General features: G+C 36.4%; 3 protein-coding genes across 10 annotated transcripts; 1 reads left to right on the plus strand and 2 right to left on the minus strand.

The window, feature by feature from the left end:
• Positions 1-4785: 4785 nt before the first annotated feature.
• LOC129896956 (pentatricopeptide repeat-containing protein At5g61990, mitochondrial) lies at positions 4786-9291 on the plus strand. 4 transcript variants are annotated; one of them, XM_055972960.1, is made up of 4 exons: positions 4786-8140; positions 8507-8951; positions 9042-9122; positions 9221-9291. In XM_055972960.1, the coding sequence occupies exon 1, from the start codon at positions 4964-4966 to the stop codon at positions 8018-8020; it is 3057 nt and encodes a 1018-aa protein (XP_055828935.1). In that variant the 5' UTR covers positions 4786-4963; the 3' UTR covers positions 8021-8140; positions 8507-8951; positions 9042-9122; positions 9221-9291. The 4 variants fall into 4 exon arrangements, with proteins under 4 accessions (XP_055828935.1, XP_055828934.1, XP_055828933.1 ...); XM_055972959.1 differs by having other exon boundaries at positions 8507-8563; positions 8748-8951; positions 9042-9291; XM_055972958.1 differs by having other exon boundaries at positions 9042-9291.
• A 137-nt stretch (positions 9292-9428) lies between these two features.
• LOC129896958 (GDP-mannose 4,6 dehydratase 1-like) lies at positions 9429-12064 on the minus strand. The gene is made up of 2 exons (XM_055972962.1): positions 10813-12064; positions 9429-10308 (listed from the first exon to the last, which is right to left on the minus strand). Exon 1 carries the CDS (start codon positions 11911-11913, stop codon positions 10822-10824), a length of 1092 nt encoding a protein of 363 aa, XP_055828937.1. The 5' UTR covers positions 11914-12064; the 3' UTR covers positions 9429-10308; positions 10813-10821.
• Positions 12065-12443: 379 nt separating this feature from the next.
• Positions 12444-25904, minus strand: LOC129895113 (ADP-ribosylation factor GTPase-activating protein AGD3-like). Of its 5 annotated transcripts, XM_055970765.1 has the most exons (20): positions 25467-25904; positions 24341-24417; positions 22837-22937; positions 22003-22073; positions 21428-21490; positions 19660-19704; positions 18656-18721; positions 18490-18537; positions 18306-18401; positions 18149-18190; positions 17637-17843; positions 17374-17505; positions 17071-17304; positions 16856-16942; positions 16454-16768; positions 15387-15532; positions 15219-15309; positions 14139-14307; positions 13835-14072; positions 12444-13005 (listed from the first exon to the last, which is right to left on the minus strand). In XM_055970765.1, the coding sequence occupies exons 1-20, from the start codon at positions 25524-25526 to the stop codon at positions 12891-12893; spliced, it is 2403 nt and encodes an 800-aa protein (XP_055826740.1). In that variant the 5' UTR covers positions 25527-25904; the 3' UTR covers positions 12444-12890. The 5 variants fall into 5 exon arrangements, with proteins under 5 accessions (XP_055826740.1, XP_055826739.1, XP_055826741.1 ...); XM_055970764.1 differs by having other exon boundaries at positions 13835-14307; XM_055970767.1 differs by lacking the exon at positions 12444-13005 and having other exon boundaries at positions 13841-14068.
• Positions 25905-25914: the final 10 nt, after the last annotated feature.

Below are 25914 nucleotides of genomic sequence, written 5' to 3' on the forward strand. Positions count from 1 at the left end.
TTTAATGTTTATAAATTTTAGATCCTATTTTAAGGTTGCTCTTTATGATTTTCAGTCTGCTAAAAAAAGATCCATAAATTACAGGAGAAATTAAAAAAAATAGTCATTTGCTTAATTATCGTCCCCAAAAGAGACAACCTGCAGAATTACAGATGTGTTAGAAACTAAGTGGAGAATTGATGTCCACTACTTAACTTATTATCTCTGAAGATAATATAGAGCCTATGCACTTTGATGTAGCTGACTTTTTTAATTTTCCAGATGAAAATATGAATATTGATAAGACTAATAATATGTAATTTTCTTTTATTTATTTGTACTAAATATTATGTTGGTATTTTTCAATTCAAGTAAAATTTATGTAATGAACCATGTATTAATGATAATATTTACTTTATTTCTTTATTTTTTGAAGAAATATATGGATATGCCTCAAATTTTATTTGGATCAATAATCAATCACGGGGATATTTGTGTAATTGATAGTGTAACAACCCATGCTATATTTAAAGACGATAAATATTTTTCTAACTTGCTAAGAAGAAAAACAAATGTTACTATAATTTTTGGTAATTCAAAAATGATAGAAGGATCCGAAAGAGCTACTATAATTCTGCCTAAGGAGACAAAAATTGTTATAGAAGATCCACTATTCTCTTCTAAATCCCCGAGAAACTTGTTAAGTTTTAAAGATATTCGCAGAAATGGATATCATGTTGAGACACTAAATGAAATAAATATTGAATATCTTGGTATAACCAAGAGTGTCTCAAACCAGAAATATATTTTGGAAAAATTATCAACTTTGTCCTCTAGCCTGTATTATACAAAAATTAGTGCAATTGAAGCACATATGATCGTAAACCAGAAGTTTACTGATCTAAATACATTTGTGCTATGGCGTGATCGAATAGGTCATCCTGGATCAATAATGATGAGACGAATCTTTGAAAATTCAACTGGACATCCGTTAAAGAACTAGAAGATTCTTACGAATGATGAATTTTTATGTGTTGCTTGTTATCAAGACAAATTAATTGCTAGGCCATCGACCCTGAAGGTTGGCATCGAATCTCTCATATTTTTAGAGCGTATACATGGAGATATATGTTGACCGATTCATCCACCTAGTGGATTGTTTATATATTTTATGGTCCTAATAGATTCATCATCTAGATGGTCTCATGTGTGCTTGTTATCATCTCGCAACCTGACGTTTGCGAAGTTGTTAGCACAAATAATAAGATTGAGAGCGCAATTCCAGATTATCCAATTAAGGCCATACGCCTTGATAATGCTGGAGAATTTACATCCCAACCTTTTAATGATTATTGCTTATCAATTGGGATAAAAATTGAACATCGTGTTGCTCATGTTCATATTCAAAATGGCCTTGCAGAATCATTTATAAAGTGCCTACAATTGATAACAAGAACTCTACTAATGAAAATAAAATTGTCAATTACTGTTTGGGATCATGCTATCTTACATGCAGCAGCACTTGTACGTCTCAGACCGACACATTATAATAAATAATTTTCATCACAATTAGTATTTGGTCATGAGCCAAATATAGCCCATTTAAAAAATTTTAGTTGTACGGTATACGTGTCTGTAGCACCACCACAATGTACAAAAATAGGCCCTCAACGAAGATTGGGCATATATGTTAGATTTGACACACCCTCCGTAATTCGATACCTTGAACCGTTGACTGGAGACTTATTCACTGCTCGATTTGCAGATTATCGGTTTGATGAAACAATTTTCTCGTAATTAGGGGAAGAGAAAAAGGAACCCCAAAAAGACAAAGAAATTGCGTGAAAAATTTCATCACTATCTCATTTTGATCTACGCACCCGCATATGTGAGCAAGAGGTCTAGAAGACCACCCACTTACAATAAATAGCAAATTAAATGCCTGATGCATTTACTGATTTGAAATAGATAACTAAGTTACATATTCCTGCAGTGAATGTGCCTATACGAATTGATGTCCAAAAAGGACCATTTACTAGTATCATAGCTTCTGAATCTCAAACACACCTGAAGCGTGATAGACCATTGGGATCAAAGGATAAAAATCCTAGAAAGAGAAGTGTGAGAAATAATAAAAATGATACTACACAAGAACCTCCTAGAAAAGGTTAAGATTTGAGTACTCCTGATATTCCTGAAGAAATTAGTGAGTCTGAGACTCAAGTGAATGAAGAACTTTCAATAAATTCTACTGGTAATGAGATAAATTTAGATCGATCAAAAATTATGGTGGATAATATTTTTGCATATAATATTGTAATTAACCTCATGCAAAATAGTGAAAGTCTTGAGCCTAAATCCGTCGAAGAATGTAGATGTAGATGTGATTGGCCAGAATGGCAAAAGGCAATTTAATCAGAATTAGACTCACTTGCTAAACGTGAGGTTTTTGGACTTGTAGTCCAAACCCCTGAAGGTGTGAACCGATTGGCTATAAATGGGTTTTTGTACGAAAACAAAATCAGAGAAATGAAATTGTAAGATACAAGGCACGCCTTGTTGCACAAGGATTCTCTCAAAGATCCAGGGTCAACTATAAAAAAACATATTCACCGGTTATGAATGGAATAATTTTTTGATATCTCATCAGTTTAGCTGTATATAAAAATCTTGAAATACATCTAATGGATGTAGTTACAGCTTACCTTTATGGTTCACTGGACAATGAAATTTACATAAAAATTCCGGAAGAATTAAAATTGCCTGAAACATATAATAAGTCTCAAGAAATGTACTCAATGAAATTGCAAAGATTATGGTCTGAAACAATCAGGACGTATGTGGTATAATCGCTTTAGTGAGTACTTAATAAATGAAGACTGTATAAATAATGTTATTTATCTATGTATTTTTATTAAGAAAACGGAATTGGAGTTTGTTATACTTGCCGTTTAAGTTGATGACATAAATCTCTTTGGAATCCTTGAAGAGGTCCAAAAGGCGATTTAATATCTAAAGAAAGAATTTGAGATGAAAGATCTCGGAAAGACAAAACTTTGTTTAGGTCTGCAAATTGAATATTTAGCAGACGGAATATTTGTTCATCAATCTGCCTACACTGAGAAAATCTTTAAAAAGATTTTACATGGACAAAACACATTCATTAAGTACTCCAATGGTTGTTCGATCATTTGAAGTGGAAAAAGGTCCATTTCGACCTCTAGAAGAGGATGAAAAACTTCTTGGTCCTGAAGTATCATATCTCAGTGCAATTGGTGCACTTATGTATCTTGCTAACGCAACCAGACCTGATATAACATTTTATGTTAATTTGCTGGTAAGGTATAGATCATCCCCAACGCTAAGGCATTGAAACGGTATCAAACATATTTTGCGATACCTCGAGGGTACTATTGATATGTGTTTGTTTTATACTGACAAAAGTTGTGCAGATCTTATTGGTTATGTAGATACAAGTGATTTATCAGACCCACATAAAGCCCGATCTCAATCAGGCTATCTATTTGCACACGGAGGAACTACTATATCATGACGATCTACAAAGCAGTCTATTGTTGCTACTTCTTCAAATCATGCTGAAATAATAACAATTCATGAAGCAAGTAGAGAATGTGTGTGGTTGAGATCGATGATATAGTTCATTAAAGAAAGATGCGGTCTGGAAAATGATGTCAAAGTACCCACAATTATATTCGAAGACAATGCCGCATGCATAACTCAATTAAAAGGTAGCTTTATAAAAGGAGACAGAACGAAACATATTTCACCAAAATTATTCTTCACACATGATCTTCAGAAGAATGGTGATATTGATGTACAACAAGTTCGTTCAAGTGAAAATCTTGCAGATTTATTCACAAAGGCTAACATCAACTTTTGAAAAGCTAAGATATAAGGTTGGAATGCGTCGTCTCCAAAATATCAAATGAAGTTTTCATCAGGGGGAGTAAAATACGCGATGTACTCTTTTTTTCTTAACCAAGGTGTTGTCCCACCGGGTTTTTCTTGGTAAGGTTTTTAATGAGGCAACACTCAAGGCGTATTACCAGATGTGTGTTCTTTTTCCTTCTCTAGGTTTTTTCCCACTGGGTTTTTCCTAGTAAGGTTTTAACGAGACACAATATCTATGAATGTTCAGAATAACTATGTATATTATTTTTTTGTAAAGTATTTTTATGAAGACACATTACACGTGGACATCCAAGGGGGAGTGTTAGAACCTAAATGGAGAATTGGTGTCCACTACTTAACTTATTTTATTCAGTGGGGCCCACTAAAAGTGGGCAAGCCACTAGGTTTTATTTTTCTAACCTTTCCTTTGCCTATATAATGCCAATCTTTGGCATTGAAATGGGATAAGACGGAAGAACATTTGCACTACATTTACATTTTAAGGTTCTCCACTTTTCTTCTTTTTTCCGTTTATTCTCCATTTCTTAAATTGCTCATATAGTTAATTTCATAACAATGTGATTTTTTTTGGATTTTGCCTAGAATTCTAAGAAATTATTATATCATAGTTATTTAATACATATATTAATAACAACAACATATCTAATATAATCTCGTAAATATGATCCAGAGCCTTTGCAGCAATCTAATAAGTATATAAAAATCAAAAGTATATTTGTAAATTATGATAAACCAATAAAACTTTATGCTATATATTCAATACGTATCGAATCGTCTCGGTTATTTTATTGAGTCGGACCATAGCTTGTTCATAAGTTCATAATATAGGGACTTCTATGGTAAATCCACAAAAAACCTCTTAGATTGGTTTGTCCGAATTGCAAACTTAGAGGGGTAAAAGTTCATCTTTTCCACTTTTGCCAGTCCAAGATAGAAAGCGTCCACTGCTCACTTCCGTCTGCAAAAATCCTCTTTGATCGGCGCTTGATTCAGATCTTTGAAGCATTTCAACTGCTTATGTGAATCTCTCAGACTAGTTAATTAAGAAATCATGAATCTCGTACTATCAAAGAAAGTATTGTTTAGCTACAATTGGAGTTGTCGAAGACGCATAATCAAGAAATCAAGTCGCTATACCCACAACATTTCCGGAGGAAGTAAATCAACAGTGGAAGAAATCTCGATGATTCTGAAATATAAGAACTGGGAATTGCTTTTGGAGTCGTCAGAAATCCCTAAAAAGCTAAACCCAGATGTGGTTCAGTCCGTTCTTGATTGGAACAAATTGCTTGTCAACCCAAAACGCCTGCTTGACTTCTTTGAATGGTCGAATAAGAAAGTGGGTATGGCACACATTGATTCTTTCTCCATTCTTTCTTTGGCTTTGTGTAATTCGAACAATTTTGCACCCGCCCAGCATGTGTTCGATGAAATGATTCAGAGACGATTTCCAGTACTGGATATTTTTAGCTCGTTGGTTAAATGTTATAAGGAATGTGATAAGTTTAGCTCGAAGACTCTGGTGTTTGAGTTGCCAATTGATGCTTATAGGAAAAAAGGTATGCTAAATGAGGCTGTTTCTATGTTCTTGGGTATTAAAAATGAAGGCTTTTCCCCCAGTTTGTTGTGTTGTAATACGTTGTTGAATGAATTACTAAACGGTAATAAAATGGAACTGTTTTGGAAGGTATATGAGGGAATGCTGGAGAGCAAAATGAGTCTTGATGTTTACACATACACCATTGTGATCAATGCTTATTGCAAGGTGGGCAATGTTAAGGAAGCTAAAAGACTGCTTCATGATATGGGAGAGAAGGGGTGCAGTCCAAATTTGGTTACATACAATGTGGTTATCAAAGGCTTGTGTGGAACAGGTACAGTTGATGAAGCATTGAAGCTAAAGAAATCGATGGAAGGAAAGGGATTGGTTCCGGATATCTATACCTACAGCACACTCATTGATGGCTTCTGCAAGAAAAAGAGGTCCAGGGAGGCAAAACGGATTTTGGATGAAATGTGTGAAGTAGGCCTGAACCCGGATCATTTTGCATATACTGCGTTAATTGATGGATTCATGAAGGAGGGTGAGGTGGACGAGGCATTTAGAATAAAGGATGAAATGGTCCAACGTCGCAAGAGTTTGAATCTAATGACATACAATTCTATCATAAACGGGCTTTGCAAAATTGGCCAGATTGATAAAGCAGTAACTATCAAGGCTGACATGATTGAAATGGGCATATTCCCTGATGTGCAAACATACACTTATTTAATTGAGGGCTATGGTCGCAATAATAACACGGATAAGGCTTCTGAACTTTTGGTTGAGATGACTGACAGAAACATGGTACCTTCAGCCTATACTTATGGTGTGCTGATTAATGCTTTCTGCAATGCTGGAGATCTCTGTCAAGCGATTCTTCTTTTGGAGAAGATGGTTGCAGCTGGTGTGAGACGAAATGCTATCATCTACACCCCCATCATAAAAGGTTATGTAGAGGATGGTAAATTTGAAGAAGCAAAACAAATTGTGCAGGATATGTGGAAGGAAGGTATATTACCTGATATCTTCTGTTATAATACAATTATTAGTGGGCTTTGCAAGGTGGGAAGGATAGATGACGCAAAAACTTGTCTTGTTGAAATAGAGAAGAGAAGACTGAGACCGAATTCATATACTTTTGGGCCTTTTATTTCTTGGTATACAGAGTCGGGGAATATGCAAGTTGCAGAACAGTATTTCTGGGAGATGCTAGATCGTGGTGTAGCACCTAATTATGTCACCTTTGCGCGTATCATTGATGGGTACTGCAATGATGGGAATATATCACAAGCATTTTCAGTATTGAATCGCATGCTTGAAACAGGTCGACTGCCAAAGGTTCAGCTTTATGGTATTCTTATCAATGCCCTCTCAAAGAATGGGAAATCGTCAGATGCCATGGATGTTTTATCTGAACTTTATAATAAGGGTCTAGTTCCTGATGTATTCACTTACACCTCACTAATTTCTGGTTTCTGCAAGCAGGGTAATTTGGAAAAGGCTTTTCTACTTCTTGATGAAATGAGTCAGAAGGGCGTTAGACCAAACATCGTCACGTATAATAGCTTAATAGGTGGTCTTTGCAAGTCAGGTGACCTATCGAGAGCTAAGGAAGTGTTTGATGGTATCTCTGGAAAGGGTTTGGCCCCAAATGGTGTGACTTATACTACAATCATTGATAGTTACTGCAAAGCTGGTGATCTAGATGAGGCATTTCGCCTATCAGATGAAATGCCTTTACGGGGTGTTCAACCGGATGCCTTCGTATACAATGCTCTTCTTCACGGATGCTGCAAGGCAGGAGAGATAGAGAGGGCATTGTCATTATTCCATGAAATGGTAGAGAAGGGAATTGCATCTACTCTTACTTTCAACACATTGATTGATGGGTTTTGCAAGTTAGGAAGATTGAGTGAAGCGCTGGAGTTAGTGAAGGGTATGTCTGATATCCTGCCTGATCATGTTACTTACACCATTTTAATTGACTACTGTTGCAAGAACGGAATGATGAAAGAAGCAGAAGAGCTTTTCCAAAATATGCAAGAGAGGAAACTGCTACCAACCATTGTGACTTACACTTCACTCATACAAGGTTATCACAGAATTGGAGAAAAATTGAAGGTGCTGTCACTATTTGAGGAAATGGTGGCAGAGGGGATTCAGCCTGATGAAATAGTCTACAGCTCGATGGTTGATGCACTTTACCGAGAAGGGAATCTACATAAAGCTTTCAGTCTTTGGAATGAACTTTTGGATAAAGGTCTTTTGAAAGGACATGTAAGTGAAACATTAGTGGGGTCTTGGTGTGAGAAGGGAGAAATTTCTGCATTGTTGGCATCACTTAATGAATTAGGAGAGCAAGGTTTTGTACCTAGTCTTGCTATGTGCAGTACTTTAGCCCATGGATTAAATCAAGCAGGCTATTCTGAAATATTACCTATTGCTCTGGAGACCATGGTAAAGTTTTCCTGGATCTCCAATTCCATGACTTCAAATGACTTAATCAGACAGATGGATGGACATACTGAGAGTATTAGCAACACTCCAAAACAATCGGCTTTATAAGTTGCTTGTCAGCTTCAAGCCTAGCTCAACAAGAATGTTGTATGCTGGATTAATCTGTTCTTTCTGCGGTTTCTGACTATGGATGCTTGATGGCAAACCCAGACTCCACGTATTTACTGGGTATGTTCTTGAACTGCTGGATTTTTTAAGTTTACTACTGAAATAGGATAGTGATTTTATCTCTGTATACAAAATCTATATGTAATCCAGTATTTTCTTGATGCGGTTTTGAATGTTAACAAAATTCTTGCTTATTAAAAACAGAGAAAAGATGGCTAATCTGCTTTGACATGCACCATGCCTTTGATGTGTCAACATTTTCTCATCCGACTCTGCTCGCCAAACACACGAATTATGAGAATATTGATATTTAAAGACCTTGAGAATTGTTTACGATGATACTAACTCGATGAATAATTGCTCTTTGAAGTTTTATTGGTCATAGTCATGACATCTTTTTTTCTTTCTATTACCATTTGTTGGCAGAGTTGGTGGGTTCACATTGTTGTTCATATCGCGCAACCAGATTGCATGGTTAAAGTGGTGAGACTATTATTTCTATTAAGGTGTATAAAATCAGGTGAACTAAGAAATGATGAAGTTTCAGCATAAACGTTCCCTATTTGAAAAAGAATGTCTGCAACTTGTGGAACTCCAAGAAGGTTCATTCATTTGTTTGGTCTGATTTATTCTCATGTTATCTGATATAAGCTGTTTCCATTTAAAGGAGCAAATGTTTGTTCCACTGAAGCTTACATGTGAAGTTCTTTCCTTGGATCCTTCTATATTACAAGAAAGCGAAGGAACTTGCTACATTTTTCTTCAGTTGTATGGTCATTCTGCTTAAGTCATCCCCTATCACGGTGCTTTCTCTTCGGACTATTGAAGGAAAGCAAGGCAAGGAAACCTTGATATGCACATTGGAGTAACAGTAAGAAATATGCATACTGAATACGAAATTCAGCTTTTGTATCAGAAACAATTCTGGCTTGCTCACAGTTTCTTTTCTGTCTTTATGTAGGTTCTTGGAGGATGCCGAGGAGTGTTTCAAGTTTTTGTGTAGTTTTCAACCCCTCTGATGCACTTCTGAAGTTACCTTCCGGTATTGAACCTAGGATGGATGTCTCTTGTTAGCTGTAGATCTATGACTCACTATCTAATGATTATACGTGTTGTACTGTTTTTATATTTTATGTATAGGCTTCACATTGTCACTGGAAAAAGAACAAAAATATTCTGATGAACATTTGCCCAAGTTGAGTCTTTGCAAATGGCTGATGATTCATAATTAACAAGGTAAAGTGATATCCTCTGGCTAGCCGTGTCTTTCATTATACACGTCCTCTATTGTACTTTCTAAGTGAAGTTCATCAAGATGCTAAGAACTCATAGCTAACAATTGTTACAATAATTTTGTTGGTGTGTGTAATATTCATGTCACTGATAAAATTTCTTTAATTCTCAGCTATATCGTGAAGCCATCAAAATTTGACCTGCCGAGAATTGAAAAAAAAGAAAGAGGAGCATAAAAGATGTAAAAAGGAAAACAAAAAACTGAAATCTTTCTATGGTAAATTTAAACTAGAAACCGGAACAAATATTAATAATTGATCAACATGTAAGGAAAGACGTGACACAGCAAACAAACTATCCATTGTAACTTGGCCCTCTGTGTTTATATCATCCATGAGGCCTGCAGATAGTAAAATTTCCTTTGGCAGAAGTAATAATCTGGACTGAGCAAGCTGTTTCCCCAGATAACTTAAACCTTCGTTGCTTTTGGGGACGTGGAATCTTCAAGCTGTGAGTGACTTTTGTGCTGCTGTTATCTGTTTGCAACTTTCAGGAGGGCAACAATCTCCACATCATTGAGGGGCTAATTCTCAAAAGAAAAGAGTTTTAATTTACAAGTAGATGCTAAAAGCACTCTCTTGGAAACTCCAAATTCCAACTATTTAATTATCAGCAACCAAAATTTTTTCAAGTCGGAAAAATTCTTGTCTTAACTACTTTGGTTAGTATAAAGCACTTCAGGGTTTTGCAGTAAATTTAACAAAGCAGTCAGCTATGGAAGTTCAATATTTACTTTGTCCTCTGGAGGATTCTTTATGTCTTCTACACAGCAAACACACACACCAGGAGACGCTTCACCATGGACTGCATTAACATCGGCTTGGTAGACAACAACGAGTATACAGCTTTCTCGTCATTTGCAAGGACAACTGTTCTGCAACTGAAAGCAGGTCTGTAGTGTCCTCCACCCTGTGAATGAAACGTTTTTCTGCATACTGCAGCAAGAATCAGACATAGTAAGCGTACATTAAACCTACGAAGGGCAGTGTACACATACCTTACCTCTACCTCAAGTAGAGAGACTTTTACCAGATACCCTATAAAAACGTGAATAATTTAGCAAATGTTCTTTATAACCACGCGCAAGCTAGTTGCACATAGGGGAAGCACCAATAGTAATATATATGTCATTGTGTGGTTTTATTACCGTGTTAACCTATAGTTTGGTATAAGCTGAATTTCTACACAAAAACTTGTAGACAATTTGATGTTTTATATAGATATTATTCCATTTCCAACATTGAAGCAGCAAAACTTAAATAACTAGTAGACATTAATTTGAATATGATTTCTCAATTGACTTTGATCCAATAAGATGACTCATATATGTTTTGCATTTAAATGAAGTCATCAACAACAACAATAGAAAATAGCATGGTGCCATCTTCAATACAATTTCCAACTAGAGTAAAGTAAATAGCAAATGTAAGTGGAATTACAGAGAGTTTTCAAGGCTGTTGTTGAGCATCCATGTAACCAGCATCAACAAGAACCTTCTCCCTTTTAGCCAACTCGACGTCCTCGTCCACCATCATCTTCACAAGTTGTTTGAATCCAACTTTGGGCTTCCATCCCAAAACTTTCCTCGCCTTGCTTGAATCTCCCTTAAGATTATCAACTTCTGTAGGCCTAAAGTACCTCTTATCAATCACGACATGATCCGACCAATTCAATCCAACGAAACCAAATGCCACTTCCAAGAACTCCTCTACAGTGTGTGATTCCTCAGTTGCTACCACATAGTCATCCGGCTTCTCTTGCTGCAGCATCATCCACATTGCTTCTACATAGTCCCCAGCAAAACCCCAATCCCTGGATGCCTGCAGATTCCCCAAGAACAGCTTGCTCTGTAGCCCGATCTTGATCCGACCCACAGCCCGAGTGATCTTCCGAGTAACGAAGTTCTCGCCCCGCCTGGGGGATTCATGATTGAACAGGATCCCATTACAGGCGAAGATTCCGTACGCTTCACGGTAATTGACAGTGTACCAATGTGCGGCACACTTGGAGACAGCGTAAGGGGATCTAGGGTGGAAGGGTGTAGATTCAGATTGCGGCGGTGGGGTGGATCCGAACATCTCAGATGATCCGGCTTGGTAGTAACGGATGTGTGATCTTCCGGTCGCAGAAATGTGAGAACGGACAGCCTCCAGAAGACGGAGAGCACCGGTGGCGACAACGTCGGCGGTGTAATCAGGGATCTCGAAGGAAACGGCAACATGAGACTGTGCGGCGAGGTTGTAAACCTCATCGGGTTGAATAGTATCAATCCAACGGCGGAGAGAAGAGGCGTCTGTAAGGTCGGCATAGTGGAGTTTCATGCGAGCCTTGTGGACATTGTGAGGATCGATGTAGATGTGATTAACGCGTTGAGTGTTGAAATTGGAGGATCTACGGATTAGTCCATGAACTTCATAACCCTTGTCGAGAAGGAATTCAGTCAGATATGACCCGTCTTGGCCGGTAATGCCGGTGATCAGAGCTACTTTCCGGCGATCGCCATTGGAATTTCCGGTCGATTCAGATCTGTCGGATGCCATTTTTCGGTGATGCCAAGTTATTTTTCTTGAATTTGTATGTTGTAGTTTTAGGGTAAAAGCTTATTCAGTACTTATCGACAAATATTGCGTCAAAATTAATTGAATCAAGTCTAAGAATGACGCAAATGAAAAACAAATTCACTGAATCACAAATAAGAATAAGAAATAGCAAATTTTGCATCAAATGAAAGTATCAAATTAACTGCTCAAAAAAAATACACAGATAATGAGACGATGTACATATATATAACGGTTAATCGGTTCGATCAATTTTGAAAATTACAGATACTTTATATTACACACTACATTGTTAAAGAACTATTAAGATATCAATTATTAATCGTTAAATTCTCCTTCATTGGAAATCACTTATGAATAATGTACAAACCAATATATTAATCTTACAAATGTAATAGGATGTTTCAGAAATTATCAAAGTAATTTGCACCTGAAAAACAAATTTCATTAAATTGGAATCTACCAGCTCGATATCATGAAAATAAGAAATCACTATGGAAAATCTAAACATGAAACCGGAACAAGTATTAATAATTGATCAACATGAGTTTGCTTTATATATATATATAGCTGGGAAAAAAAAAACCTCACTTTGCACATCTTCAGTTTCTGGTATCTCAAGATAATTTACAGTAACAAACTATGTACAACTTAATCTACTGTCTAATTCTGTAAGCTGTGCAAGGAATTATATATGAAGTGTATTATGCATCTTGAAGCAGCAAACAAAACATCCTTTGTAACTTGGCACTCTGTATTATTATCATCTTGGCTCCAATTTGCCAACCCAAAGAGATTTTTCTCTTTCATTCCATGAGGGCGGCACATATTAAAATCTCTGGCAGAATGAAGACCTGCAAGCTGTTTTCCGAGATAGCTTAAACCTTCGTTGCTTTGAGGATAAAGCATCACTCTGTGTGACGTGGAAACTCTACCTCCGAGTGACCTTTGTGCTGCTGCTATCTATTTGCAACTTTCAGGAGGGCAAGAATCTCCACATCATTAAGGGCTAATTCTGAGACAAGGTGAGCTGGGGTCTTGCCTTCAAGATCAGCAATGTGTGGGTTGGCCCCCCTGTTCAAAAGAAATCCTATTCGTCAAACAAGATTGATTTAAAACATACAAATGATGCAGCTGTGTAGTTGGTTAAACAGGACAAGATAATCTTTGATCGTCTGATGGTTCAAACATAATCAGAGCTAAGTTCATTATTGATCCAAAAACATATAAATCCCCCTCAAATTTGAGTCAGGTATCACTGACCAAAAAGTTGGAAGTGCAAGTCTAATGTAGTTCCAAAAAGACTTGCAGGAAAGACAAAAGGCAAGAAATGAGAAAAGGGAGAAGGAAGCTGGTCTAACTACCACTTTATTCAATGAAGTATTTCATTGAATGAAAAAACACACAATTTTGGATTGAGATACTTCACTTGATGTATCAAGTGAAAGTTACGGTTCTCAGTTGTAACTAATTCTCACAGAGGCAGCTTCATGAACTAAACTTAACTTGGGATTGGAAGTCCTACCACCCATGAGATAGGTGAAGTTGCCCAATAAAGCACACCCTTGGCATATGCGAGATATAAATATTTTGAATGTCAGGACAATAGCTGTGGACTCCCACGACTTCAACAAATAAAAATTTATAGAATGTTCTCGCACATGCCATTAACCTCAAGCTCCTTCGAAACTTTTTGTGAATATCCAAACATTGATTTGTTTTGTAAACTTTAAACTGAAGATATTGAGACAAGCATAAACTTCTAGGTTGTGAGAGGAAGAACTTTGGTAAGTGAGACAAGCGCAAGTGTATGTGATTGCCTTGGAATGATGGTTAAACCACAAAGTACCCTTTTTATCTTCACTTATAAGGATAAACAGTGAGCTTAAAAACAAAGAATTACCTCGCAAGTAACAGTTTGGAAGTTGCAGTTCTTCCTCTCACAACACTATGATGCAGTGGAGTCTGACCTCGTGAATCACAAGCATTTATGTTGGCCCCATGCTGCAAAAGCAGCTCCACCATGCCAATATCAGCAGTTTGGCAAGCTAGGTGAAGTAAGGAACAGCCATCAAGAAATTCATCAATGCAATGCTCTTCACTTTCACTTTGTGGGTTAAATGAGCTTGAACTAGCACTGCCTAAAAAGAAGAAATTACAATCAGGTTTGTTCGAATCTGAACAAGTCTCTAGATTTTGAGGCGTACCAGGTGATGCTTCTTCCCCATGGACTGCATTAACATCAGCTTGGTAGACAACAATGAGACGATATACAGCTTTCTTGTCATTTGCACGGACACCTTCCCACAACTGTTCTGCAACCGAAAGAAGGTGTGTAGTGTCCTTGACCTTGTGAATGAAACGTTTTTCTGCGTACTGCAACCAGAAACAGACATAGCAAGCATACATTCATTCACATTTAACCAGAAAAGCTATAGAGATTTGAATTATTTAGAAAGAGTTCTTTCAGTTACCACGTGCAGACTAGTTGCACATAGGGGAGCGCCATTGGAAATATATATTCATTTGCGTACAAAAATGCCACAGAAGGCATCTATAGACTGTGCTGAGAGCTTGAGACGGGCAACACATCTAAACTGTACGAGATTACTCACATATGCATAATGTATGTGTAATGCAGACATGGATGCCAGTGTCGGGTATGAAACAGAGCCGCACAACAGAAAAAATGAACATTTTGAAACATAGAGGGATATAACCTCATTCGAACAAATCTTTCAACTTTATATATTATTTGTACACGGTCTATATACAGTAACAGCCGTCCTACATTGGTAGGAGTCAGGTCTGCGTACACTCTACCCTCCCCAGACCCCACGATGTGGGATTTCACTGGGTTGTTGTTGTTGTTGGTCTATATACAGTAAAAGGTGTTAATAGTTGTACACAACATACTTCATCAATTTCATAGTCATATCAGAGAGAAAATGTTTGATATCCATCTTACATAGCAGAATGTGCAATGTCCTAGACCACCTATCTGGTGTGGCTTCCATGGAGCGGAAGGCCTTCATGAGCTATTCGATGAGCTTTGAACTATGAGATAATACCATAAAAAGGCAACTAGATTAACTATAGGATCACTCTTAGGGCTAATGTGCAATGTCCATAAACCTAGACATATTAAGGGGCTAACCAATTGAAAGAACTGGAGTAATGAGCTGATGATGTCATCTTTAATTGAGAATGAAAATTACAAGACAAGCACCCCCTTGAAGAGATTGAATAGATGGCAAAGGAAGCAGCTTAACTATTTCGAGAAGTACCTTTGCATGAATGAATTTCTCCTTTACTGAAATATGATCAGCATAACTGGGTTTTCCAAAGAACTCTTTGTGTTTTTCAGACTCAAAAAACCTACAGCAAAAATATTGGACTTCTCAACTATGAACAATGACAAAACCAGTTAAGCACACTCAAATTTCAAATCTTACCGCATTGGTATTTCATCAGCCTGAAACGTTTTTCTTGCATGCAACAGCTCCTCCCAAACAGAATTCACGAACACATTACCCAGTGCCTCGAAAAGCGTTATGACTGAAGGCCCCCACACTTTAACATCAAGTTTCAAAGATCTTACCTACAATTCAAAGTTGAAAACTCTAAGATGACTTCAGAAAAGGAAACTTCATCTTTTGCATGATCATCTGTCAAAGCTCTATAAACTATTATCTTATAAACAAGTGAAGTTCTTAACAAAGGACAAACTATTCTCAATCTAAACAAGAAAAGGGAAAATGGACAGAATACTGCATTGTCATTCAGCAACATGATTCTCTTGTCTCGTTTTATGGCCTTTTTCTTTGGATATGCTGCAGAAAGTTAACATAAAATGCAGTTAAGGTCTTCCCTTCTCACTTTCACTTTACTCTGGTTCACTGAAATTCATATTTTGTACTCAAGTTATGCCATTCGGATCATAACTTGATTTGCGGCCTGCGTTAAATACAACTAAAACAAAAAACTGGAGGAAGAAAAGATCCAGACATTGTTCTTTTGACAAGTGTAACTTCGGAGAAAATAAATGAATAAAATATTAAAAAAAACTCAAACTAAATGAAGAAACGATTTCACAATGACGACAAGGTTGAGAATAATCAAGTACAACCCTCAGAAGTTTAAACACAATAAGATCAGACTGCATTTTGTATTTTAATTGTCATCGAAAGATCACTCCTCGCCTATTTTTTTCATGTATCTAGGTACTTAAAAAATTTCAGCAGAAAAAGAAGAGTTCCATTCTACCATCAAGTGATTGGGCGGTCAAAGCTGAGGTATCTAGTCCCCTTTTTTTCTTTTGGAATGGGTCTCCTTTAATTTTTCCACAGAAAGACTATACATAGACTTGTAAAATCTCTAACAGACAATTACACAAGATACACACAGTTAACTTGAAAGCAGGCCGTTCTATTCCCACATGTAATGAGAGAGGTTTAAGGAGGTTAAGTTTCTGATTATGCATACAGAATGAAACTTAGGTGCAAAATGTAACTAGACTTGCCTTGGATATATGTACACCAAAGTTCCGGTGAACACCAGAACATTCAATGCATATAAGAATTCCAAGATTTAAAGAAGCCCATTCTGGTCCAGGGGCACCACAATCAGCACATTTATCATTCCCAGGTATCCGTTTTAGTGCTTCAACTGGTTTCTCTCTTTTCGTGCTGAGGATGTGCACTGAACTTTTGGATGGACGTATAAAAGATCTACCAGTAAGATCTCTCCCAGATGTGTACTCTTCCATTGCTCTTTGATCATGATCAATTGTACTTCCTATAGAACTACTTTCGCCAATGGGACTACCAGAGAAATGCTGAACACCAAAAATCATATTATCATTTATCAGATATAACTATAAAAAGAAGGAAAGGAAGACTTACATACTTATTTTCTAATTTACCCTATCAGGTGTCTGGGAACTTAGCAACGAAGTAATAACTCCTGTTATTTTTTCTATCCAGTCCATTTGCTCCGCTGCACTCTCTGCCTGAATAGCCAAAGGATATATCTTTACTAGAAGGTTATTGTTAATTAGACATCTATGTTGAAAGCCAGTTCTCTCACTACAGCCCTTGCTACTGAAAAGAAGTATCAGGATGATCCTCAGGCTTTTACCTGCAAAGTATAATTCTTTGTTGGTGAAATTATTCTGAAGCAAAATCTCAGATCAGACTGATCTGCATCTGCTTTTATTGTTGATGTCAGTAGGTTCACTGTGTGTCGTGCAACAGCTTTTTCCTCGTGTACACCTCCATGATAATGAGAAGAAAGCCAACGACTCAGCAGTCCTGATCCTGGTTCTGGGGAAGAACATCTGTTTGAAAGGAGGGGGCTGGCAGAACCCTGAAACTGCATCCTCCACATTTAAGCAATAATAGCTGAAAGAACTTGTGACAAACATTTAATTCGACGACTTACAGATGGTCTGCTCAATTGTTTTCGATAGTAGTACAGCATTCCTCGGCTATCTAGAACAAAGAATCTTCTCTTCCAGTCACCTCTTATATTAGAAGAACGCTTTGACAGGTATCCTTGTTTTATAGTTTGTACCTAAACTATTGAAATCTTAGCTAAAGAAATGAAAGGTAGTATTTTCTTAAATAGGAATACTGAATATCGTAAGCAGTAAGAGAATGTTATTTGCTAATAGTTGTAGCAAAATGCAGGATTGTACTACATACCTTTCCTTCAGAAGCAGATTGCATGACTGCTTCTATAAGCTTGTGAGAACTCCTGGAAAAAGGTTGTGTGACGTCACCATTTGTAGACCCATTGAACGAACATCTCCTTTCTTGATCTATTTTCCGTTTGTACTCTTGCATCCTCTCATTGAGAGCTGCCTGCTCATACATGGAACTTTCTCGAGCTTTTTGCGAATAAGCCAAGACCTGTAACAGAACCACATACCTCAAAACATATAAGAATTATTAAAAGATGCCATAAGCATATAATGAAAATTAGTAGTATATCATTGAAGTAAGATTCCACGTATGCTACTTAAGTAGAGTGTAATAGTAGATGCACGAATAAATCAATTAAAACTGAAAATGAAGATACAAGATTTAGTTTTACGAAATGAACCCAACAACTCAATTTCATGAAGGTAGAGTATTATCTACCATTCCCTCAAGCAAATTGGAAGGTATCATGGGAAAAGGGTGTTCACAAAAAATTGTTTCATAACTAATCTAACCTGGCTGATATAAGGCTCCATTTGATGCAAAAGTTCATACCCCTGTGCATCACGTAATACTTCGAATTCAGCATGATGCATTCATTAATATCAACAAGCATAAGATTTCACCATTTTAAAACTTGTTTTCCACTGAAAATGAAAAAAGGAAAAGGACCTGTTTGAAAAACCGAAGATGACTGTCCATCATACTGCCAACAGCTTCCAAAAATTCATACTTCTTTTTGGCCTCAACCGCAGAAAGAGCACTGACCTGAACTTATGAAATATTTCAAAAATTATATTATATTGCTATTTATTGCATCACTATTTGATACCGACTGGCATAGAATTGTGCACACCAGATTAAAGCGGGCTTGCTCAAAGCTCAACCTTGCATTGTAAAGTTCCTGGAATGACTACCAAATTAGATGTTGCCTGACAATGGTTACCATAGAAACTACCTGATCAATAAACAACATAAAAGTATAGTGTTTATGGATTTTAAGAGGAACCGATGTTTGTTACCTCCTCAATGGCTGCAGCTACATCCATCCTAGTACTTTTCCTCAATGACAAAAACTTCTCTCGAACCTGGATGATAAAAGCAATCATTTTAAAGTACATCAAAACAAAGAACCAAGTACCATCATGATAGTGTTCGAACTGTTTCAACTTCTTTTCAGAAAGCTACAACTCAACAAATGTGAAGATGTTTCTAAAGGTTTAAAGGACATAGAAGCAAGATGTGGAAACTCCATCGTCTGTTAGATCTGTTACCAAGGGTATAAAGATCTTGTACCCAGTTGGCCTTAGTTTCGAGAAGTAGATACCCAAAAACTCTTTTTCTTCGAATTGTAACTCTAAAAGGATTGTATGAAATGGGTCCAAAAGGAGCAAACATGTTTTGATGATTCATATAATCGTCCCAACTTAGTTTGGGATGTAGGAGTTATCATTGTTGAACCATTTTAAAAGGATTAGCATACCAAAATCTGTTGCTTAAAATAATCTGAAAAAATAAGGATATATGTCAAAGACGACAGGAAATCTTTTCCAACAAAGAGCAATAGCTAATTCAAAATGACACATTAACACGCACATTGTTTGAACTTCAACAATCAAGGTTGTCACTAAAGTTACAGGATTTAGGAATACTAACCAATCAGAAAATAGAAAAAAACAGCCACTGGCAAACAGGATGATATCGATTATTAGCATATTAAGTACATAAATATCTTGCTTTCAAGTTTCTAATACTAGTAAATTAGTAATCCCGCTTTTTCACTTGACATATTATTAATCACTGCCTCCCCTATCCTTTTGAAATGGTATTTATAAGTTCTAAGTTGAGTCTAGTATTTCAAAAGAGAAAGTACAATTAGAAAAACAGAGAACAATTAGGTACAATTTCAACAGAAAGTCACTCCATTTCAAGTTTGTATTGTTTAATTTGAATGGGTAATTATCCAAGAATCTGCAGCTCAACACATGACAGATAAAAAATTTGACTAAAAAGACATTGTATCCACCTGATCATAAGCAACATTAGCTTTGTCAAAACGCTTCCGAGCTTCCTGAAAGTAATGAAAATTCACATAACATCAAAATGCACGTGTTAGATCTTTGAGATTACACTACAAGTGGTTAAACTACAAAAGGAGCAAGAAGAGAGATCTGTACATATATTTGGATAACTCGGATGTAAGGCTGATTGGACAATTGGGTGGGATTGAGTTTTGTGAGCTCATATATGGGTCAAGTATGGAACCAGTCAAAAACTAAACCACCCAAATCATAGGCAAGTCCTACCCAAATGCTAACCAGTTACTATCAGCATCTTCTACACCTCCCCCCTTTTATTTCAATAATTGTTAGTATAAATGAGATGCTACAAAGGTTATGCAATATCTCTAGTGGAGCAGAAACTATCTATATGATGAAACCAGCAGATAGCTGATATTCTTAAAAACTATTAAAGAAACCCCGAAAAGCTAAGAACATTGTAGAGTTCCAGCTAATTGTCTTGAAAGAATAATGGGCAGTAAACTTAGAAAATAATCCCAAAACAAAGACACTGCCTTTTTCTAATCTTAACTCCTAAGAAAAATTTAACTATTTCTTTTTCTATCTGATCCAATTTAATTATTTCTTTTTTCTAGGTATCAATTTAAAAAATTCTCAAAACAAAATCCAATGAGCATCAACTGTAGTCTTTTGAAAACAAAGATTAAACATTTAGGAACCAAATTATAAATACTAACATTAGTTTTGTTGTTTAAAACACACACACTCTTAATTCATTTCTCAGTCTACGGAAGAGAATTTTCGCACCTAGAAAAGAATGAAGCTCAAGTAGCTGTCAAATAGAAAGCAAAAGGGCTTTCTACTTTGATCAGGTAAGCTTTTCTGCTTTTACCATGCTTGCTCTTACTATCAATACACAAAGTGTAAGAGTAGTGCCCAAAAAGCTAATAGAGAATTTGGCTGCATCTTTTCCTTTTCAAATTTAGTTGAAGGCTTGAAACTAACAGAAGCTTTAGTCGGTGCTAAGACTAAGTTGCCTACTGAGTTTCCTAGCATGCATACATTATTGCTCCTTCCTTCAACAACTACTACAAAATCGAGCCATCCCCTTCAGTTGCTTTTGCAGAAACATTTCCTACCCACACTGAGGAATCCTTGTCTAAACTTATTCTGTTAACTCGGTTCCTTCTTCTCTCTATTATCTTGAATACCAGCTACTCCATCACTTAAATCTATTAATTCAAAGATTTGAACCCAGCTAACAAATACAAGCTGGAAGAGCTTGCCAATGGTTTGATTTGCATTTAGTTGAAGCATGAAGCCTGGTGGAAGCTTTAGCCAGTGTTCAGAGTATCATTAGAAGCTCAGACTATCATAAAAACTCCAATTATGTCACTCACCCAACCAACCAACCATTGGGCAGTTACAGCAACAGATGTCAAAAACCACCACCCATATATGCCTATATTTAAATCTTACTTTGAAGATAATCCTACTCTATTGTTTTTCATTCTCTCATAAATTGAACATATAATAATGTGCACATGCATACACTTTATTATTCTTTAGGATGCTTCCTTCTATATGCATCCAGGAAGATGAAAATATATACTGACAAAATAAGGAAAAGTACTTACACAAGTGGGCAATGAAAACATCCTAGTAAATGTGCTTCATAAGTAAGAATTATCTGAAGTACCCAAAAGACTAGATTTTCTTATTTGTACTAACTTTCTCTACATAATGGACTACAAGTGAAAGTAGTGAGTGTACCTTTACATCTTGAAGATCAATGGTTGCCAAATGCAGTAATCGATCATTTAATACACGCTCTACCTAAGCAAGACACAGAAAAGATGCCAGTCAAATGAAATCAACAAGGCAAAGATATTTCAAGGCGCACACAAGATAAATGCAGATGTTGGAATGGAAAAGAAAAAAGTAAATTATTCTTCAAGTCTAGAAGAGAAATAAAGTGTCAAGATATGATTATTAAATAAATAAAAGTATCTCCTCTTTAACAGCTTAAGTTTTAGTCACATAATTCAACATGGTAACAGATCAGGCTCGCATGTGAGAGAAGCATGTAAAAAATAATTATTTAATTAAAAGTGTCCTCCCTGTAATAGTTTAAACTTTAACATGAGGTGGTCACTTTATCTACACTATGATTCTACAATTTTACCAAACAATTCGTGGGCAGTACTAGGTTATGGATTACATCCATTCAGATATAACAACTGTTAACAATACAAATCATTTGATAAACAGCATCATAGTTTTTTATAAGGAAAAAATAGCGTAATACTTGAAGTGAAGATATGGGGAGGGGGGGGGGGAACTGCTACCTGTGACCGAAGAACTTCCTTGTAGGTTCCAATTTCTCTCAGAGCGATCGCAAATTTGGCCATATCAGGACCTACAAATGCAACTTGCATTTATCAGTATAATTGGGAAAGTAAGACTTTGTCTTTATTCTTGGTTGCAAATAAGTGTTTATGTGAAAATGGAAAAAAGTTAGAGAACTGCAAATAAAGGCACTTGAGTTAGATAAGTGCAGCTAAATATGCCAACCCGAGTTGTTGACCTTCTAACATTTAGCATTTATACAGGAACATCACAATCAATGAGAAACGAGCAGGCCCTTATAGAACCTATAGATCATAGCCATTTTCTTTTTTGGATAAGGGACCTATAGGTTATCACTTCTAAGTTCAAAAGGTTCATAACTGAATTGAAAGATTTGAGGCTCTTCTAGACATCAAAATCTAGAATATATGTGCATCTCTGAACGTTTTGCTTTTCTTTGTAATATACATATATATACTTTTGCACGAAGGAGTCTCCTAGCACACCACAGCTCTAACACTGTGCAACCCCCATTTAGGAGATATTACCTTTGTAAAGCATCCACGATGTAACGAGTTGAGGTTGTTCAACAAACTTAGGATATGAGGTGATAAGCATGAGGTCTCCCCTCCTTCGTATTTTTTCCTTTTGAATATTAGTGTACAATAGGGGGTCAATGCCTAAACCCCACCCCCACCCACATCACCACAAGGAGGATTTTATTATAGAGAGATTAAAAAGTATGAAACTTATAGAAAACATATTCCTTCATACCGAACACACCCTAAATAGAAAACAATCTGATCTAAAAAGGTAAAGAGAGAATAGGAAACCTCCATACGCAACAGAAATGGGATCATTACGCCCTCCACCAAAGATTTCAAGTGAACTGGCAAAAGCAATGTCTCTATCGTATGCCTCTCCAAGCCCTTCTCTGTAAATAGTAAACAAGAACGAATGAGCTCATAGCAAACTGTTCGTGCATTACCATGGAAATAAAATTTATACAGAACTACTTGAGAATTGAGATACTGCCTTTTTCCCCAGTAATATCCCTGAAATGAAGCTTGTATGAATACTAAACACTCCTTCCTATAAAAGCACAGCCCATAAACGGTGCAATATACCTCTATGGTCAATAGGTAGAAGACACAGATATTTTTTACATTATAACAGCCGGCTTAAAGGCAACTGTAGAAAGAAACAACAACTAACTGCCAGGGAAATTCATGAAATACTATAACTTAATGAACCATAGTGGCAAAGCAGAGGCCCCAGATGTATATTAGCTTGTCGTTAGTTGTCATTTCAGACCCACTGCCGAAAGAGAAAGCTGGAAAGAAATACACAGACTGGAATACGACCATGATATCCCTTGCTGAAGAAATTGAATGTGAATCAACTTTGCAAACAAGCCATTACTGTGAAACTGATTCATGCCAACTGTCAAATGATTTATCAGGCAACTAATACAAAAGATGATATAGCCCAGAAATAGAGAATTCCGCGACTTAAATATGAATTAGTGGTTCCAGAAATAGAGAATCAGCTGAAGGAACGTATTAAGGTTTTAAGAAGGAAGTGTGTTGTGTGAGGACGGTTTAATGAGAGCTTAGATTACAGCTTGCAACAGAGATTCAAATGGACAGCCGTCAAGTCAGTTATAGTGTTAGAAAACAAAGATGAGTAAAAAAATAATATATTTCATTCCCATCATTTTACAAGATGAGGCAATGAATAATGCAGAAATTGATATATCCAGATAACACAACTGCATTGGATGTTCCCTCAATTTTTAAGGTAGATAGTATGATATAGTTAAAGAAGAGCTATGGAATTTACAATGTAAATCCACTTGTAAGACTTCAATTGAGGGAAAAGATTCGCTCGAGGGCATGTTAGGACATCAGGGTTACACTCTTCTAGCATCACATTTTCTCAAGGTTATCCAAGTGATATATGGTATCAAAAGGTTTAAATTAAATGACAAGCTGGTAGCACAAAAGCTGAAGAAAGCTATCTTCCTAATTAATCATGCAAATTTTGGTTACATGTTATGAGTCTTATGACCAGGCATCCTAAAACTTTATGGAATCAATAATATATTAATTGGAATATTCTCAGAATTTGTGCCTCATTTGTTGGAACTAATGTATGAAGCTGCTACATTTTTGGTGGAGCTGAATTCCTCCGTCTAAGTAACAGCAGTGGTTGTTGCTGTGGACAGCTGTACACCCTTCTCACCTCCAATTTATACATCATAATACTTGCTAACGGACTGCCCTGTGCAATAATACATATGATTATAAATTGATAGAGCAGGATAAATAAACTTACGTGTACTTTCGACATCCTTTATAATACTTTAGACATTTGTCCCTCAAAGTCTCAGAACTTTCCTCCAATGATTGGATCTGTTCCACCACCATGAACAAAATTTAAGGACTCCAACGCATGGTAAAAGAACATCAACAAAGTAAGCAAATTTTATTGAGAATATGTACATCTATTGTTGCATGAATACCAATCTCATTGTATATATCACATAAATACTTGCTTGACCAGCTGTGTATGAGCACACTTATTTGCAGAGGTGTTACCCTGTAAGACCTAGCTACTAGCCCTAGATCATATGTCAGTTAACTGTTGGCATATCGTCAAACAGATCTATAGAAACATTCATATTGAATGAGTTGGTGCTACACCTATCATCTAACCATGGGCTATATACCACAAATAAGCATAATTTTAGCAGCTGACATCTACCAAAATATAATTATCACTCGCTCGAGGAAGAATACTTCAGCTAAAGCAAATGTCATCCTTGCATAACTTGTTTCTCCTTAGTTGTTTACAATACACATTGGTGAACTATTCCAATCCTCGTAGTCTCAGGGTTTATTCCAGACAAACTAGATTCCTCAAAGCCCAATTACAGTCCAACAAACTGTCCAATAAAATGCTCAATCAACAGCTTACTATATATCACTTCTTAAGGCCATATAACTTGGACAAAATAAATTTCATAAAAAAGAAAAAGGAGACAAAAAAACAAGAGTGTCTGCATTAATATAAGCTCAAAAATAGCATCCAAAGGTGTGGTCCAATGAAGTAGGGGCAAACTTTGACATCAGGGGTCAAATTCTAGCAGATACAAAAAACACTATATAATCTCATCTGTCATAGTTACATGTAGCAAGTTTCTACATGCTAGCTAGCCTGCACACCACGATAATAAAAATATATATAAGCCCCCAAAATATTAATTGACTGACAGAAACCTCAAATAGTCAAAATTGATTAGGCATCCTTCAACTGCATCATAGTGGAGTTATTTCTACCATTAAAATAGGCTAAGCTGATAACAGGACAGGAATTTCATCAAATAATCATCAAAGATGGCAACTTTCTATCAAAAGCCATAAATAAAATAATACAAGAATCAAGATTGAGATTCTTTTACCTGTTGACGAAACATGGGAGAATCATCGATCCTGGCGAATAACATCTTCCCTTCTTGCATCTTGTGAATTTCTTGACTCACATTCGAATCCCAAAAAAGAAAAAAGAACTCTAACAATCAAGATTCCCAAATAAAAAGATTGTTGGAAAGGGAAAAGGGTGATTTTGAAGATAAAAAGAAGATAATAGAGATGAAAATAATAAGTGGGTTTAATCTATTTGAGGGAGAAGAAAGGTCCGAAAATGGTGGAAACAAATATTGCTGGAGCATGGTGCGATAATTCATGGCTGTCACTAAAATACTTTTCTCTTCCTTTTAGGAGAGTGCGGTTTTGATTTTTACAAAACGCGCAGATTGAACCCAAGGTACAGAATACGGAATTTGTTTAATCCATTTTTTAACTGTCTGTCTATATTGGGAATGGCCACCATGCATAAATACATTCCAT

This window comes from Solanum dulcamara, chromosome 7, assembly GCF_947179165.1.
Source record: "Solanum dulcamara chromosome 7, daSolDulc1.2, whole genome shotgun sequence".
Taxonomy (NCBI): domain Eukaryota; kingdom Viridiplantae; phylum Streptophyta; class Magnoliopsida; order Solanales; family Solanaceae; genus Solanum; species Solanum dulcamara.

Bases quoted from the DNA above. Each gene is read 5' to 3' on its own strand.
- LOC129896958 (XM_055972962.1), bottom strand. From the start codon at position 11,913: ATGGCATCCGACAGATCTGAATCGACCGGAAATTCCAATGGCGATCGC.
- LOC129895113 (XM_055970764.1), bottom strand. From the start codon at position 25,526: ATGCAAGAAGGGAAGATGTTATTCGCCAGGATCGATGATTCTCCCATG. The intron at 17,844-18,148 runs GTTAGATTAGTT...GTTCTGTTACAG, and splicing joins TGGAGCCTTATATCAGCCAG to GTCTTGGCTTATTCGCAAAA. The intron at 16,943-17,070 runs GTAAAAGCCTGA...TTGGCTATTCAG, and splicing joins CAAAGAATTATACTTTGCAG to GCAGAGAGTGCAGCGGAGCA.
- LOC129896956 (XM_055972958.1), top strand. From the start codon at position 4,964: ATGAATCTCGTACTATCAAAGAAAGTATTGTTTAGCTACAATTGGAGT.